Source organism: Sinohyriopsis cumingii, chromosome 6 (assembly GCF_028554795.1).
Source record: "Sinohyriopsis cumingii isolate HCF-2022 chromosome 6, ASM2855479v2, whole genome shotgun sequence".
Taxonomy (NCBI): Eukaryota; Metazoa; Mollusca; class Bivalvia; order Unionida; family Unionidae; genus Sinohyriopsis; species Sinohyriopsis cumingii.
This window is the reverse complement of record NC_142966.1, coordinates 2,016,726-2,033,149: the sequence shown is the minus strand read 5'-3', so window position 1 is coordinate 2,033,149 and position 16,424 is coordinate 2,016,726. Positions and strand designations below refer to the sequence as shown.

General features: G+C 36.1%; 1 protein-coding gene across 1 annotated transcript in view; it reads left to right on the top strand.

Annotated features, from left to right (window-relative positions):
- Positions 1-16,424, top strand: part of LOC149796270 (cGMP-dependent 3',5'-cyclic phosphodiesterase-like) — a 322,613-nt gene that overhangs the window by 289,525 nt on the left and 16,664 nt on the right. Inside the window, exons 28-29 of the mRNA XM_089960908.1 lie at positions 3,892-4,004; positions 15,749-15,894. Of these exons, the coding sequence (XP_089817034.1) occupies positions 3,892-4,004; positions 15,749-15,894 (259 nt within the window). The remainder of the gene's footprint in view (positions 1-3,891; positions 4,005-15,748; positions 15,895-16,424) is intronic.

Sequence of the window (16,424 nt, the reverse complement as noted above, 5' to 3'; positions counted from 1 at the left end):
AATTGCACAGTCATTCCTTCATGACAACACTCACCGCTTTTGCCAAAGAAAACATATGGCAGGCTTTACAAGCCATTCTTAAGAAATTATTGCAGTTTTGCTTTGGAAATGTTTCATGGGCTGTTATTAAAGGTCAGGGTCATATGTCAAGCAAGGGATCACACTAAACTTGGACATGATATTGCTTGTGAAAGATAAAATGTGTAGAAAGCAAGAACAAAGAATGCTTTAACAACATATGCCATACTAAAGTGTAACGTTATTTTAAAAAAAGGAATAGCCTTGTTTAAACAGCATCAACCAATGTTTTATATATTCAAATATTAATCATAACAATATATCACAGGGATGATTATAACAATATATCACGGGGATGATCTGCACTGACACCATACCCTATATTACAATATAAAGAATTGATGACTTTTGGCTAGCGAAGATCAGGCAATGTATTCTGTCACAGGTAAGAGTCTAATAAAAGAAAACTGTGAGCTACCTAAAAGTGAATGTTTTGTTGATGAAATCTGCTGACATGATGACAGAAAGGAAGTCAGTTGGAATTATAAGGATTAAATGATCATGGTTGGGTATTTATTGATGTGTAAATTTTACCTAATCACTCACAAAGTTAACATAAAGTCCTTCAGACTTTATTTACTTCCTGAGTGATTCAGTAAAATTTACACATCAGCACCAATTCAGGATCATTTAATCATATAGTGAAAATATCACAATTTAACCACGTTGTGTTTCTCTGTCCATATTACAAGTCCAAAATTACTTTTCACAAACAACAAAAAACATTCTTGTTTAGAAGTTTATGTTTCTTTTGAAATAATGGTGCTAAAAAAATTAACATCAAAGTTCAATGTCTTTCTGACTAGCTTTTGTTAATAAGTGTAACAGAATAAAAATAACTTCATTTATGGCATGAACAGTCACCGACAGAGAGATGCCTTCAATATTGTGCACATTATATATTATCACAAGTTAATATCTCCTTCCTTTTAAAGTGTTTGATTTTGCGATAAGAAACATTTTAATTCAACAGTTTTTATTTTGATACATCAAAGCACAACACTGACCACTAGCTGCTAGGAACTACCATAATTTAAGTCGCTTAAGACTTCTACTCTATTACACTATGGAATGGGGGGGGGGTGTATGCTGCGAGACGGAGGGGATGGGATATAGCTTGAAAAAATACACTTGTTTCTATTTTTAGGAGAAAAAATTTTTGTGGTGCATCAAGACCATTAAATTTATTTTGCTAAATTTAAGTTAAACAGTTGATGTCTGGGAAAATAAAAAATAATTCATGCTAGAGACCAGTTTTACACAATAATATGAGAACTTAACTGTTCTCAGTCCAAATTTATTTTTCACAAACATAGGAGCTGTCCTGACTGACTGGTTGACATTAACAGGCATAACAACTGACTTCAGAGTAAAAATGGCAGACAGCGGTTGGCCGTAACAGGTATAGCAGCTGACTTCAGAGTAAAATTGTCAGACAGTGGTTGGCTGTAACAGGCATAGCAACTAACGTCAGAGTAAAAATGTCAAACAGTGGTTGGCCGTAACAGTCATAGCAGCTGACTTCAGAGTAAGAATGTCAGACTGGTTCGCCGTAACAGGCATTGAAGCTGACTTCAGAGTAAAAATGTCAGACAGTGGTTGGCCATAACAGGCAGCTGACTTCAGAGTAACAAATGTCATACAGTGGTTGGCCATAACAGGCATAGCAGCAGACTTCAGAGTAAAAATGTCAGACAGTGGTTGGCCATAACAGGCATTGAAGCTGACTTCAGAGTAAAAATGTCATACAGTGGTTGGCCGTAACAGGCATAGCAGCTGACTTCAGAGTAAAAATGTCAGACAGTGGTTGGCCATAACAGACATTGAAGCTGACATCAAAGTAAAAATGTCATACAGTGGTTGGCCGTAACAGGCATAGCAGCTGACTTCAGAGTAAAAATGTCAGACAGTGGTTGGCCGTAACAGGCATTGAAGCTGACATCAGAGTAAAAATGTCAGACAGTGGTTGGCCATAACAGGCATTGAAGCTGACTTCAGAGTAAAAAATGTCATACAGTGGTTGGCCGTAACAGGCATTGAAGCTGACTTAAGAGTTGTTGTTGTTGTTGTAGGGTTTAACGCCATTTTTCAGAACACGGTAGGCTATACATGGTGGCCAGTATTAATGGTGGAGGAAGAACCCGGGAAAACCCCTGGAAAAAACCATGAGAAGCTACTGGCAAGCTTTCTCACATATCTACATTGGCTCAATCCGAGACTCGAACCCACGCAGACAGAGGTGAGATGGCAGTGATCTGTAATGGAGAGCACTTTAGGCCACTCGGGGCCCCAACTTCAGAGTAAAAATGTCAGACAGTGGTTGGCCATAACAGGCATTGAAGCTGACTTCAGAGTAAAAATGTCATACAGTGGTTGGCCGTAACAGGCACTGAAGCTGACTTCAGAGTAAAAATGTCAAACAGTGGTTGGCCATAACAGGCATAGCAGCTGACTTCAGAGTAAAAATGTCAGACAGTGGTTGGCCATAACAGGCACTGAAGCTGACTTCAGAGTAAAAATGTCAGACAGTGGTTGGTCATAACAGGCATTGAAGCTGACTTCAGAGTAAAAATGTCAGACAGTGGTTGGTCATAACAGGCACTGAAGCTGACTTCCGAGTAAAAATGTCAGACAGTGGTTGGCCATAACAGTTGGCCATAACAGACATTGAAGCTGACTTCAGAGTAAGATTGTTCCTACTCAGACAGTGCCTGGTGATGTATGTAGATTCATTACAAAAATGTTGGGACAGAAAGAACTTTTCCACTGAAATAACTTTGTTTATGATATGAATGGCCACTGATAGAGTGCAACAGTCAATACTGTGTACACAGCTCCATGCATTTTAAAAAATTGTCATACTTTCTCATAAACAAAATTTATTTACAAAGTTTAAGGGTAAAAGTACAAAAAAGCCTGTTTATAGAATAGCTCTTGTATCTTTATTATTTTAATATACAATGGCATGTTATTCTTGTAGAATAAACTGGAAAAAATTATGACAAGCATCTCATAATGTTCTAGTGTTCTCGAATGCACATATCCATTGTAAATAGTATGGCATTCATTAGTAATTTCTTTTTGAGTTTTGAAAGTATTACTGCTTTCAATAATATCTTCAAAATGAGTCCTGGAAATATAAGGGAAACTTTGACAAATTAATAACCAGTACCTGAAGCAATTTTCTGAGATATCATTTATAATTTATTGAGATAGAATATCAAAGTTACCACTTGATGCAGAACATCATGTAAATTTCTGCTTCTCTACATGCTAATGGATATATATACATATAATCAATCAACAGGGATATACGTTGTGGCTAAGCAATTTTTTTTGATGTATGCTCCATTATGGACGGGGTGGGAAGATATCCAAGAAATTTATAACCTCTAGCTAAATCACTGATACATGCCACAAGAAGTGTCACTACTGCATAGTTTATGCAGATAAAGGTATAAATTTGACACCTGCCATGGTCAGGTTTATGGTATCCGGAGTTTCTCACATCAGTTTGTTTACTATGTCGACTCGCAGAACAAATAGAATAAAATCAGCGAGGGACTCAATAACATCCATTATGGCTGCAGTAAAATCCATTATCAACTTCCACTAGATAGAGTGCATTTCCACTAGGCTGGGGGAAATCCACCAAGCAAAGTGGACTTCCACTACTCATAGTGAGCACTTTTTCCTCTGTCCTGGTCAATCCATAAAACATGGATGCATGTACTGTAGATCTGCTTTTGAGGGTTATGATAAATGCTTATTTTTGTTGTAGAGGGTTATGATAAATGCTTATTTCTGTTGTAGAGGGTTATGATAAATCCAGTATCAAATGCCACAAGCTCCTGCTGTGCCTACTGATGACTGCCTGTGATTTGTCAGATCAGACCAAAAAGTGGGAAAACACAAAGCATATTGCTGTAAGTACTAATATAACAAATAATACTATAGAGAAAATTGACATTTATTCAATGTACATATTTATCTGAATGTCAGCTTAATTGTGTACTTCTGGGTTTGGCTGGCTATTTTCAAAACATTGTAACATTCACTTATTTTAGTTTGAAAATTTGTCTTAGCCATTTACTTCTAAGTTGAGTAACTTAAGACATATTTTTTTAGTGCACCTGGATGTAAGTCCAAATGTGCTTATGTTACGATCCTGCATCTATCATCCTTCATGCATTCTTCAACAGTTGTAAGTTTCAACTTTTTCTCAAAAACCATTAAAGCAATTTCAATGAAACTCGGGCGACAGCATCTGGCATGAAGGCCATTCAGGTTTTACCATTGGTGCCCATATTCTTTCTTATATTCCAACATTACTAAAAATGTATCAACTTTAAATGTAGGTAAGGAGGGGGGTAAAACTAATTTTAATTATGTAATACTTCCTTGCCAGTATTGTTTAGCTGATCTATTTTCATTCTGAAAACTCACCATCCATTCAATGTGAATACATCCTCCCACAGAATGGAGAACAGTTAGTATTGCACACCACTCTGTATGCTGCATGGTTATGTGCAAAAGGTAGATATTACCTATCATCTTTTTCACAGGTGATGATTACATAAGACATCAGAGCGGGGTGGGCGGGCAGTCAGTAATAGTGGCAGGCAAGTATTGCATAATTAAAATTAGTTTCCCCCCCCCCCCCAAAAAAAAAGACATTTTAATAGCAGCACTTAACTTATCCTGCCGCTGTTGCATAGCTGAACTTGTCAGTTAGCTGGGTAGGCTGATAATCTTGCCAAACTGATCAAACACAGAAATTGAGTTGTAATCACCATAGAGGTCCTTCTATAGAATGTTGTTCCTTTAGAATGGAACCCATAGAGAAAAAAAACATTAGATTTGTTGCAGTGCTTTTACCTCCCTAATAGGAAGGAGAAACATGCTGTTTAAGTTATCAACCTCCATAATGGGAGAGTGCAGTCTGTGGTTGTGGTGCTCCACCTCCCAAATGGGATAGAGCAACCCACTGTTGCAGTGCTCTACCTCCCTAACAGGAGGGTGCAGCCTGATGTTGCAGTACTCAGCCTTTCTAATGGGAGGGTGCAACCCACTGTAAACTGGAGAGAGCTAGTGCCAATAGACAAGGCATGAACCTCACTTCTTTGTCATACAGGAGCTAGAACGAGTAGGAACACAGTTTCAGTGTGAGGCTTTGAAAGGACTCTTTACTCAGTGGTTCATATGGGGCATGGTTAATGACTATATAAAGCAAGAAAGATTCCATCTGGACATAAGAGAGCATGAGACAGGTCTCTGGTGCTCAAAGTACTTAACAAGATTGGCAAGGAGCGAATCTCAACAAATTCCGTGCCCTGAGAGAATTTAAGTGTGCTGGAGATGGCAGCTGGATAACCCCTGATAATGGATAATGATCATCATTTTGTCTTATAAAGGAACAAAAGGAAATCAGCAGTGGCAGTTACAGAGGGGCATATAGGATCAACATGTTTCCTGCTGCACAAATCACAGAAGTTTCTCCACCTGGATCATAAACCTTGGATGTAGAAATACTGCTTTCATTTTTAGGTTGTTGAAGTGGAGGGAAAATTCGGCCAAAAAACCATGGAGAATTATGCTTTCTGGCTCTAAATGAGCACACTAACCAGAATCTGACATATTGGTGAACAGATAGAAGTGGGGATTGGGTGCGTGCATGGGAATCCCATCAGGAATCTGCCTCGATTCATGTAACTCGGGGGTGGGCAAACTACGGCCCGCAGGCTGCATTCGGCCCCCCAAGGGCTTTCATGCAGCTAGCCAAGGGTTTTCATGCAGCCTAGGAACAAGTCATCATTCGCACTGACTCTGTTTATGTTACTCTGTTCATCAAATAAATGTGCTTCTTTTGAAGTTTAAGTTTGCAAATATTAACAACATATTAACAACTGAAAATTAACTATGATGTTATTTAGAAAAATCTTTTGTTTTTGCTATTTCAAATATTAATTATTTTACTTAATGAACTATGCGGCCCACGACAAGGTGTGAATTTGTGTATGCGGCACTTGCACTGGAAGGTTTGCCCCCCTGTGATCTAACTAAACAAATAAATGGTGGTGAAAAACTGGTTCTAGAGGGATTAGGGTTAATAGAGAAACTGTGTGGTTTTACCTTGCGAGAGGGAGGAACTGTAGAAGACACATATGGAAACATCCTAAAGGAACCAAATCAGCAGTGGCTTTCAAGATTCTGAGAATGAAAAGTTAAAGGCAAGCAAATAAAATGGTTTTTGCTTGTAGAATATCTAGGATAGCCAGGATTCAATATACCTGATCCAGAGGGACCCGGACCAAGTTTTGGGTCCGTGAGGAAGTTCATCCCCACAAAAACAAATTCCTGAGATGGAATAAGTTCTGACTTCTTGAGGTTGGGTAAGAGACCCAATTGAGTTGCAGTGGACCATGAGTGGAACAGATCCTGTTCAAGGAACTGAACTTGGACACTGTGACTCAGCCAGTTGTTGAAATACTGGAGAATCGATATTACCAGTATTGAGAGGTAGGATACTACCACTCCCATAATCCAGGTGAAGACTCTGGGTATGGAAGAGATTCCAAATGGCAGAACCTAGAATTGAAAAACTGTCTGGACTATGCAAAAACAGACATATTTGCAGTGTGGAGGAAAAAATCAGGATGTGGGGATGTGCAAGTAGGCATCCTGAAGGTCAATGGAGATGGCCCAATCAAACAGATGAAGATCATTCCAGATTGAGGGGGTTGTCTCCATATTGATGTTGTTGTTGTTGTTGTTGTTGTTGTTCTAGGGTTTAACGCCATTTTTCAGCACAAGATAGGCCATATATGGCGGCCAGTATAACTGGTGGAGGAAGAACCCTGGAAAACCCAGGAAAAAACCACCGACCCACGAGAAGCTACTGGCAGGCTTTCCCACGTACTGTCTCCATATTGAAGGATTCCTCCAAGAGAAACTGGTTAAGTAAGGAGCGATCGATTATGATTTAAATTTCCCATCTTTCTTTATGACCAGAAAAAGATTGGAGAGTAGGAGTGAGACTTATCATTCAAGACCCTCCTGACTGTCCCTTTCTGCAAAATGGTATGCAACTCTTCCATTAATTTCACCAGATTGGACCAGGGAATGAAAATGGAGATCTTTGATAGTGGGACTTTTTCCTGAAACTGGAGTTGATAACCTTGTTTATGATGGAGAGGACCCACCCATTGTATGTGATGCTTAACCAAGCCACTGAGAAGAGTCTTAGGTGAGCACCTAGTGGGATATTTGGGAGGGGGATGCATGCCAGGAGAGGGGTTAATTTGCTAGGGCTGTCTGCACACACCCCCACCCCTTTCCTGCAATAGGAAAGGAAGGACATGATGAATGAAAAGGTGGTCTTGCAGGAGTTTAGAAACTGGAGTTGAAAACTTTGCTGATGGCCCCTGAAGGCAATTTGCCTGACCTCATTTTCTTGTTGATTTCAATGGACCGGTAGTGGAGATGAAAGATCAGTGTTAGTGATCCAGCCAGTCCTGACAAGCTACATTAGGAATGTGGCCCCACAGAGAGGGTCTCAACTTCTTGAATGTCTAGATCCTCCTTCTAGACATTCTGCAACTGCTGCCTAAGATGTTGTACAACATGTGAAACCTGGAAGAGATTCCAGAACATTCTGAAGAAGAAAGGGAGGGAATGTTCCTCCATCCTTTATATTGCTGTCTGAAATCAACTAGGTTGCAGGTGCTGGAAGACCACAGTTTGCAAAGAGTGCAAAGATTTTTCCATGCGCACTTTGAGCAGTCATGCAGTCTGTGTGAGTATTCCAAGGGCCCTTTTTGTGGCCATCCTGTCCCACACACTGTTCTGACATTTTCCTGTACCAAAGAAATAATTAATGTCATGTGAAATCACTTGTTGTTGCCTTGAAATTCATCTGGTTGTATGCAGTGTTGTACCACATACACCCTTGTGTATGCACTAAGAACACTGTATGATTTTGCTGCAAAACTCAGGATGTATGCAGTGTTATACTGTGCCTTTCAGGGAGAAAATGTCTTGTCCCTGCTGAGAAGCCATAAACTTGAATTGGCTTTTTTACTGATATGTTCAGTCCATGATAGGCTATTATCTACCAAAACACCAAAAATAGTCCATCATGACAGATTATTTGCAATTTTTTATCCTTAAATGTCAGACATAGTTCATCACTGTTAAGATTTGTCCTTTTGCCATGTTGAGATAAGTAATATTTTAGTTTTACCAGTATTTACCACGATGCTATTGCATGTGCACCAGTTGTCCAGTTTGTTTATGGCATCCTGTAAAGAAATTTTGAGTTCATGCTTTGTGCTTTGGATGTCTGACAATATTGTGTTATCTGCATAGAGATCTGTTGATATTGAGTCCCTAGTAAAAGCGGAAGGCTATTAATAAATAAAATAAATAGTAATGGACCTAGAATTGAGCCTTGTGGTACCTCATATCTAATTGTTTGGGGCCTCATGTGGCCGAGTGGTCTAAAGCGCTCTCCGTTACGGATCATTGCCATCTCACCTCTGTCTGCGTGGGTTCAAGTCTCGGATTCGGCCAATGTGGGTATGTGAGGAAGCTTGCCAGTAGCTTCTCGTGGGTCAGTGGTTCTTTCCGGGGTTTTCCTGGGTTCCTCCTCCACCATTAATAATGGCCGCCATTTATAGCCTATTGTGTGCTGAAAAATGGCGTTAAACCACACAACACCAACACCATATCTAATTGTTCCATGTTCAGACAAAACATTATTTATATAAGCATGTTGTGTTCTCTCACTTAGTATGAAGTGAACCATCCGACTGTGCTTTCATCACATTGGTAAATTTTCAGTTTCTTCAAAAGGATTTCATGATCCACCATGTCAAAAGCTTTCCTGAAATCTACAAATACAGATCCTATTATTCTACCTTGGTCAAATGCTTGAAGCCATTTATCAGTTAAGAAGATCAAGGCAGTCTCACATGTTTCTGTCTAAAGCCTGATTGATTAGGATGTAACTGCAAGTGTTTGATTAAATAAGTCATGAATGAGTCATGGACATGTTTTTCAATCAATTTTGACAAGTTTGGTAGTATTGAGATTGGCCTGTGGTTATCAGCATCATCGTTCTGTATTCACATCAAACAGACGGTGAGCTTTCAGCATGAAGATAGATTAGCTATGCAGTAGTGGCAGGATAAGTAATTGCTGCAATTAAATTACTTATCTAAATCTTTGCAAACAAATTTGACCAAATTTGAAAGAAAGCATCCTGGCGTTGAAGACTTTCAAATTTATACCAGTGATGCTGATATACTATTAAAAATAACTAGTACACACAATGTTATGATGCACCTGCTGTTCTGGATTCCACACAATAAAGTTCTTCACTCAGCCACTAGCTATGAAATACTGGACCTATGGAGAAGCATTCCATGATATAAATTTATTCTTTATGGCACTACCTCTATTATAATACTAATCTAGTCATGGATTCTGATGTATAAAGTTCTTCATTTTTCCACTATTCCTTTTGTAATGCCTCTTTGTCATGGATTCTACACAAGTTCATTATTGTGCAACTAACCCTGAAATAATTCTCACGTCATCATGATTCCACACTTAAAGTTTCCTATTATGGCACTGACTCTGTTCTAATAGCTCTATGATCATGGAAATACCCTGTGATAATGCAGGGATTCAAAACTATAAAATTCTCTAATTTTTTTATAATGTCAATATAGTTGTGTATCCACCCTTCTTATAATGACATTGTACATACAGAGATACCCTTCTTATAAGGACACTATAGTTGTGGGTACATCCCTGTTATAATTACACTCTAGTCACACCCATTTTATAATGCCCCTGGCATAGATACATCCCTGTTATAATGCCTCTGGTCATGGATACACCCCTGTTAAAATGCCCTTATTGTCATGCATAAACCCCTGGTCTATTGCCCCTATGGTCATGGATATACCCCTGTTAAAATGCCCTTATTTCCATGCATAAATAGGGGGGCCCATCGCCATCAGTAAAAACAGCATACAAAGCACATTTCAATTTTAACAAATTCTTTTATTTGAGGAAGTAGTTTCAAATAGATTAAGTACTTTTTTAAATAATGCTTCCAAAAAATGACATATTTCATTGCAAAATATATCAGGAATATGCAAAATTTAGCTTTTTTGCTTTGTTAGAGCTTTGCACTTTATCCAAAGTCTATAATTTTCTCTTAGTTTGATCTTGATATGCAGTACGATATACCTGAGAAAAAACAACAACTGTGGTAACTTTACTTTTATTTACAAACTGTTACAGATCTGAAAAATGACAAAATCTTTCAAAACATACATTTTCACATGTTCATCATTTTGATCGAGAGTAGAAATACATGTATGATAGTCTTAAAGGAACAGTAGTGAGAGGCTCCATAGGGGTTTGTTGCAAACACGCTTAGGAAGGGTAAATAACAGGGCAATATACGAGTCAACGTGAATAATTGTAAAACAATATAATTTGTGGGATTTCTTTGACAGGTGTTTTAGAAGTAATCGGCAGCCACAGTTTATATACTACTGTTGTTTAGTTGTTTGTAAAGCAAAGTGGTTTGTTAGCAGTAGAGTGTTGTACAATAGCTACCATATGCTTAATCTGTGGTAAATGCCTCAGGGATAATAGGTTTGTTTTGTTGCACAATACCAATGACTTCACTAATACATGCCGACTCTCAGCTGTATTGTTTAATGAGATATGGTAGTGGACATGGTTTCTGCTCAAAGTTATAAACTGTCACAATACTTGAATAATGTCCACGCTGAAACCAATCATATTTTGATCAATTGAATCACACCTGAAACAGATATGGAGTACCACAAGGCTCAATTCTAGGTCCATTACTATTCATTTTATTTATTAATGACCTACCACTTTTACTAAGAGACTCAATATCATCTACAGATCTCTATGTAGATGACACAACATTTTCAGACATCCAAAACACAAAGCATGAGCTCAAAATTTCTTTACAGAATGCACTAAACAAACTGGAAAACTGGTGCACATGTAATGGCATGCTGCTAAATACTGGTAAAACTAAAATATTACTTATCTCAACACGGCAAAGAAGGACAAATCTTGATAGTGATGAACTATGTCTGACATGGAAGGATACAAATCTGCAGATGGTCTGTCATGATAGACTACTTGGTGTTCTGGTAGATAATAACCTATCATGGACTGAACATATCAAACATATCAGTAAAAAAAGTCAATTCAAGTTTATGGCTTCTCAGTAGGATAAGACATTTTCTCCCTGAAAGGCACAGAAAACTATTTTATAACAGTTACATACAACCCTTTTTGGACTACTGTAGTACAGTATGGGGTAATTCAAATGATAAAAACATAGCAAAGCTGGCACATCTTCAAAAAAGAGCATTTGGGCTAATATCAATCCAGAAAGAAAGCAAGGAAAGTTTAGCTGGTAGGTTAAAAATATTACCTATTAAAGACCGAATCTGTTTGAGAAAAGCCAAATTAATGTACAGGATATCTCATAATAGTGCTCCTGAATATTTACAATCACTATTCCAGTATAGGCTACCTGGTAATACTCCCCACCTGTGATCCATGTCTACCAAACAGTATAAAATTCCCAAACCAAATAAGGAGTTATTTAAAAAAAGTTTCCAATACTCTGGAACTCTGCTCTGGAATAGTATTCCAGTTGAGATTAGAAATGCCCACTCTATTTCCTTCTTCGAAACCCAATATATCCAGTGGCTTCAGAGATGCAGCTTAAATAAATATTGCTTTGTATGAGGGCCTCAAGGTAGATTAGTTTTTAGCTAATTGTGTTACCCTCTTTAAATAAGGTCATTATTATTATTATTATTATTATTATTATTATTATTATACACTACTGTTAGTTTAAAAAAAACACAAATAAACAACCAAGTAGGTAAAAGAAGTGTGGGACTCATTTCCATCGGAAATGATTGCAAAATCATTCCGGAAGTGCTGTATCAGCAATGCCATGGATGGAACAGAGGATGATGCTATATTTCAATCCGACAATGACGAAGAGAGTGAGAAGGAGAACGACACATTATCAGATGACCATGATGACAGTGATGACGTATATGATGAAAGCACGCCCATAACAGAAGCCAAGTTTCGTGAACTGTTTGGCGAGTCTGATACAGAGCCAGATTTTGAAGGATTTTAAAAAGTGATAGAACTTTTATAATTCATGATTTTAGAATGAGGATTAATTAAATTTCCATTAAGACTTAACACTTTAGAATTGTTTTTATTTCAACATATAAATTAGCTTTCTTACTTTCATTTTATTTAATAATGTGATTTGCCTAAATAAATGTATTCAGAACTCACTTTGTGCATCTTGTGATGTACCAGTAGTCTAGAAATTATGTGTCGGCTTATACGCGTGTCATGCACTTTATAACAGTTTTACCAATTCAGTTTGGGGGGGGGGGGGTCGGCTTATACACGAACGGGCATACACGCAAGTATATATATATATATATATATATATATATATATATATATATATATATATATATATATATATATATATATATATATATCTGGTATATATACTGGTATTCACTGGAATTTTGAAAATAAATTATGAATTGAAACAGTGAAATAGTTTTTAAAGCAACACAAGCTAGTGCTTCATGCATGGACATCGATCACCCAGTGTTTCCTAGAAGATTTGGTGTAGAAAAATAAAATCATTTGATGAAATCGTGAAAGCCAGAAAAGAAGAGAAGAAGATGATTTCACAAACAATATGATAGTTGACATGGAGGTAACTCCAGTGTATTTTGATCTCATTCCTGTATGGACTGTTGATAAGAAAAGAGGGTAAAAATGTGAGAATTTGCACAACTGGTGCATGTTTTTAAAAAGTCTAACTTTAGCCCGTGTAGTTTCTGCAGCAGGAGATGTGTTGTCTCCAGTGATAATTTTTCATGGCATGAGGGAGCTAAAATGTATTCATGCACCAATGATCATACATGTCAGGAGAAGGCTTTGGTTGATGAGGTGATGCTGCAGTGGATTAAAGAGTTTTATCTCAAGTATAGTTTAATACTTTCTTTTAAAATAAAATGTAAGTTTGAGTGCATTTTCTGACACATAATTTTTAAATGATTTAAAAGGTGTCCAACAGATTACAGCTTGAGAAAAACAGTGTGTTCCAGAATACACAGTGCACAAAAAATTACTTTAAAAGTTAATTTATGGTGTCCGAAAATATATTGTAAAGATGTATTCTCATTTATATATACATTTATGGTGTCCCAAAATATATTGTAAAGATGTATTCCCATTTATATTTATATTTATGCACATAGCAGCTATTAAATAAACAATCAGTAGATTTGTTTGGCTTTCACAAAGTCCATTTCAGTCAGGTCTCTTTGAAGTGCTACTTTGTCCTCTGTGCCAATAAGCCACTTAGCATGAGTTAGCTTAAGGGTAGAAATTTTCAGGTCAACCGAGCCCTGATCTCAGTGTACATCACCATTGTCCATATCTTGACAGTTTATGTTTTGTTTATTTTGTAACAATTCCTGCAGCATCAGCCATCACAATATGCACAATAATAATGCCAGCATTCTTGAAACTTTACAGATCCAATCTTGGAGCACAAGGTCTAGGTCATCTGGGAACAATGGTTCCCATGGGGTGATTTTGGCAGGAATGTTTTGAACACAACAGGTTCATAACCACTGGCATTGTTCAGGCATTAATACATAACGTTGAGAACTTTATTCTTTGATAGCAGTCTTTAAGAATATATGACAATTTAATTACTTAACATTACAGTAGTGCTGTTAAATGTGTTAACTCAGACATGTAGAAAAGAAGTAGACATTTTCCTGAAGATCTCTGTTTTTAAGACAGATGTTAACCATGAATACTGAATCATTCAACTTAATTGCAGCAGTATGGATTACAATTTGTTTGCTCCCCAATGAGTGGAAATGAATATTGATATAATCATTTACAGAGACATAGATGTATACATCAGTAATTTTGTTTCTCTTATGTAAATGATAGATCCACAAAATTAGGTACCCATCGTAATGTACTTTTTACTCAAACCATGAAATTTGATACCAACAGAAATAAAGTATTTTAGATTATAATGCATTTGAGGTAATGGCTTCCATGGTTACATTTTTATTGCTACTTAATTTATTATACTTGATTTTAGTTCCAGTGTTGAGGTAGTTTGTGGTGGTAATTAATGATTGGCCATTCCAATACAATTATCCATGATGTTAGCCAAGACATTAATACCACATGCCATTCTGTTACTGTCAATATTTTCTAATCTAAACACGTTTTTGCAAATTGAGTAAATCTACCATATATTTAGGAAGAACATGCTTGAGTTATTAAAAAACTCAGTATGTACAATCCAGTATCATAGTCTTTATAAATTAAATCAGTTTGTACAATCCAGTACCATAGTCTTTATTAATTAAATCAGTTTGTATAATCCAGTACCATAGTCTTTATTAATTAAATCAGTTTGTATAATCCAGTACCATAGTCTTTATTTATTAAATCAGTTTGTATAATCCAGTACCATAGTCTTTATTAATTAAATCAGTTTGTATAATCCAGTACCATAGTCTTTATTAATTAAATCAGTTTGTTAATCCAGTACCATAGTCTTTATTAATTAAATCAGTTTGTATAATCCTGTACCATAGTCTTTATTAAATAAGTCAGTATGTACAGTTTGGTAGCATAGTCTTTATTAATTAAATCTGTATGTACAGTTTGGTATCAAAGTCTTTATTAATTAAATCAGTATGTACAATTTGGTATCATCGTCTTTATTAATTAAATCCATATGTACAGTTTGGTATCATAGTCTTTATTAATTAAATCATTATGTACAGTTTGGTATCATAGTCTTTATTAATTAAATCAGTATGTACAGTTTGGTATCATGGTTTTTATTAATTAAATCAGTATGTACAATCCAGTACTTTAGTATTTATTAATTGAATCAATATGTTCAATCCAGTATCATAGTCTTTATTATTTAAATCAGTATGTACAATCCAGTACCATAGTCTTTATAAATTAAATCAGTTTGTACAGTTTTGGTATCATAGTTTTTATTAATTTAATCAGTATGTACAGTTTGGTATCATAGTTTTTATAATTAAATCAGTATGTACAGTTTGGTTTCTTAGTTTTTATTAATTAGTTTGTACAGTTTGGTATCATGGTCTTTATTAATTAAATCAGTATGTACAATCCAGTATCAAAGTCTTTATTAATTGAATAAGTATGTACAGTTTGGTATCATAGTTTTTATTTTTGGTATCATAGTTTTTATTAATTAAATCACTATGTACAGTTTGGTTTCTTAGTTTTTATTAATTAAATCAGTATGTACAATCCAGTATCATAGTCTTTATTAATTGAATAAGTATGTACAGTTTGGTATCATAGAATTTATTAATTTCTTGTATCTTCCCAGTAATTACATGTATATGATTTACATAATAAATAGTTTTAGATAAATTTTTATTAAGTGTATTGTTAAGAGATAACTTTTTGTAAGTATATTATGATAGTTGAAGTTATGCATTGTACGCATGATAATTGTTTTCTTCAGGCTTTGGTATACAAGGAGTTTTTCTCACAAGGAGATCTGGAGAAAGCCATTGGCAAGGAGCCTATAGAAATGATGGACAGAGAACGAGCTAAAATCCCAGATCTTCAGATTAGCTTTCTGCAACACATAGCAGCCCCAGTCTACAAGTTAGTGATGATTACTTGTGCTTCAATCCAAACTTTAATCATTTCATCGGCATGCTGTTTATCTGACATATAATAAAATTCTTTGATTTGATATGAATGAATGAAACTAAGATAAAATGTAGCCTTTGTATAATCATTGTGTCTGCAGGGTTTAAACATTGATATCTCCATCCTGTAATGGAGTCATGAACGTACCATACTTACTTGCTTACAAGTCCAACTGCATACTGCAAAAAACATAGGCCCTGATATGCCTTCACAAAACTGTTGGTAGGTCAGGGTCAGTGTTGTTTGCAGCTGGACTGAACCTATAAGTGAGTATGATCAGTTGATAATCATAGTTGCGACAGGATACATTAGTATCTGTCTTTTAAAAGAACGACATATTTCCACTTGAAAAGGCAGAGATAATGCAGGGTTTTTCTACTAAAAATGATATGATCAGAATTATTTCTAACCAGATGAACAGAAATGTGTCTTTTTTTTTAGAGCTACTGTGAGATTATTTATTTTTATCAAAGATTTTAGAA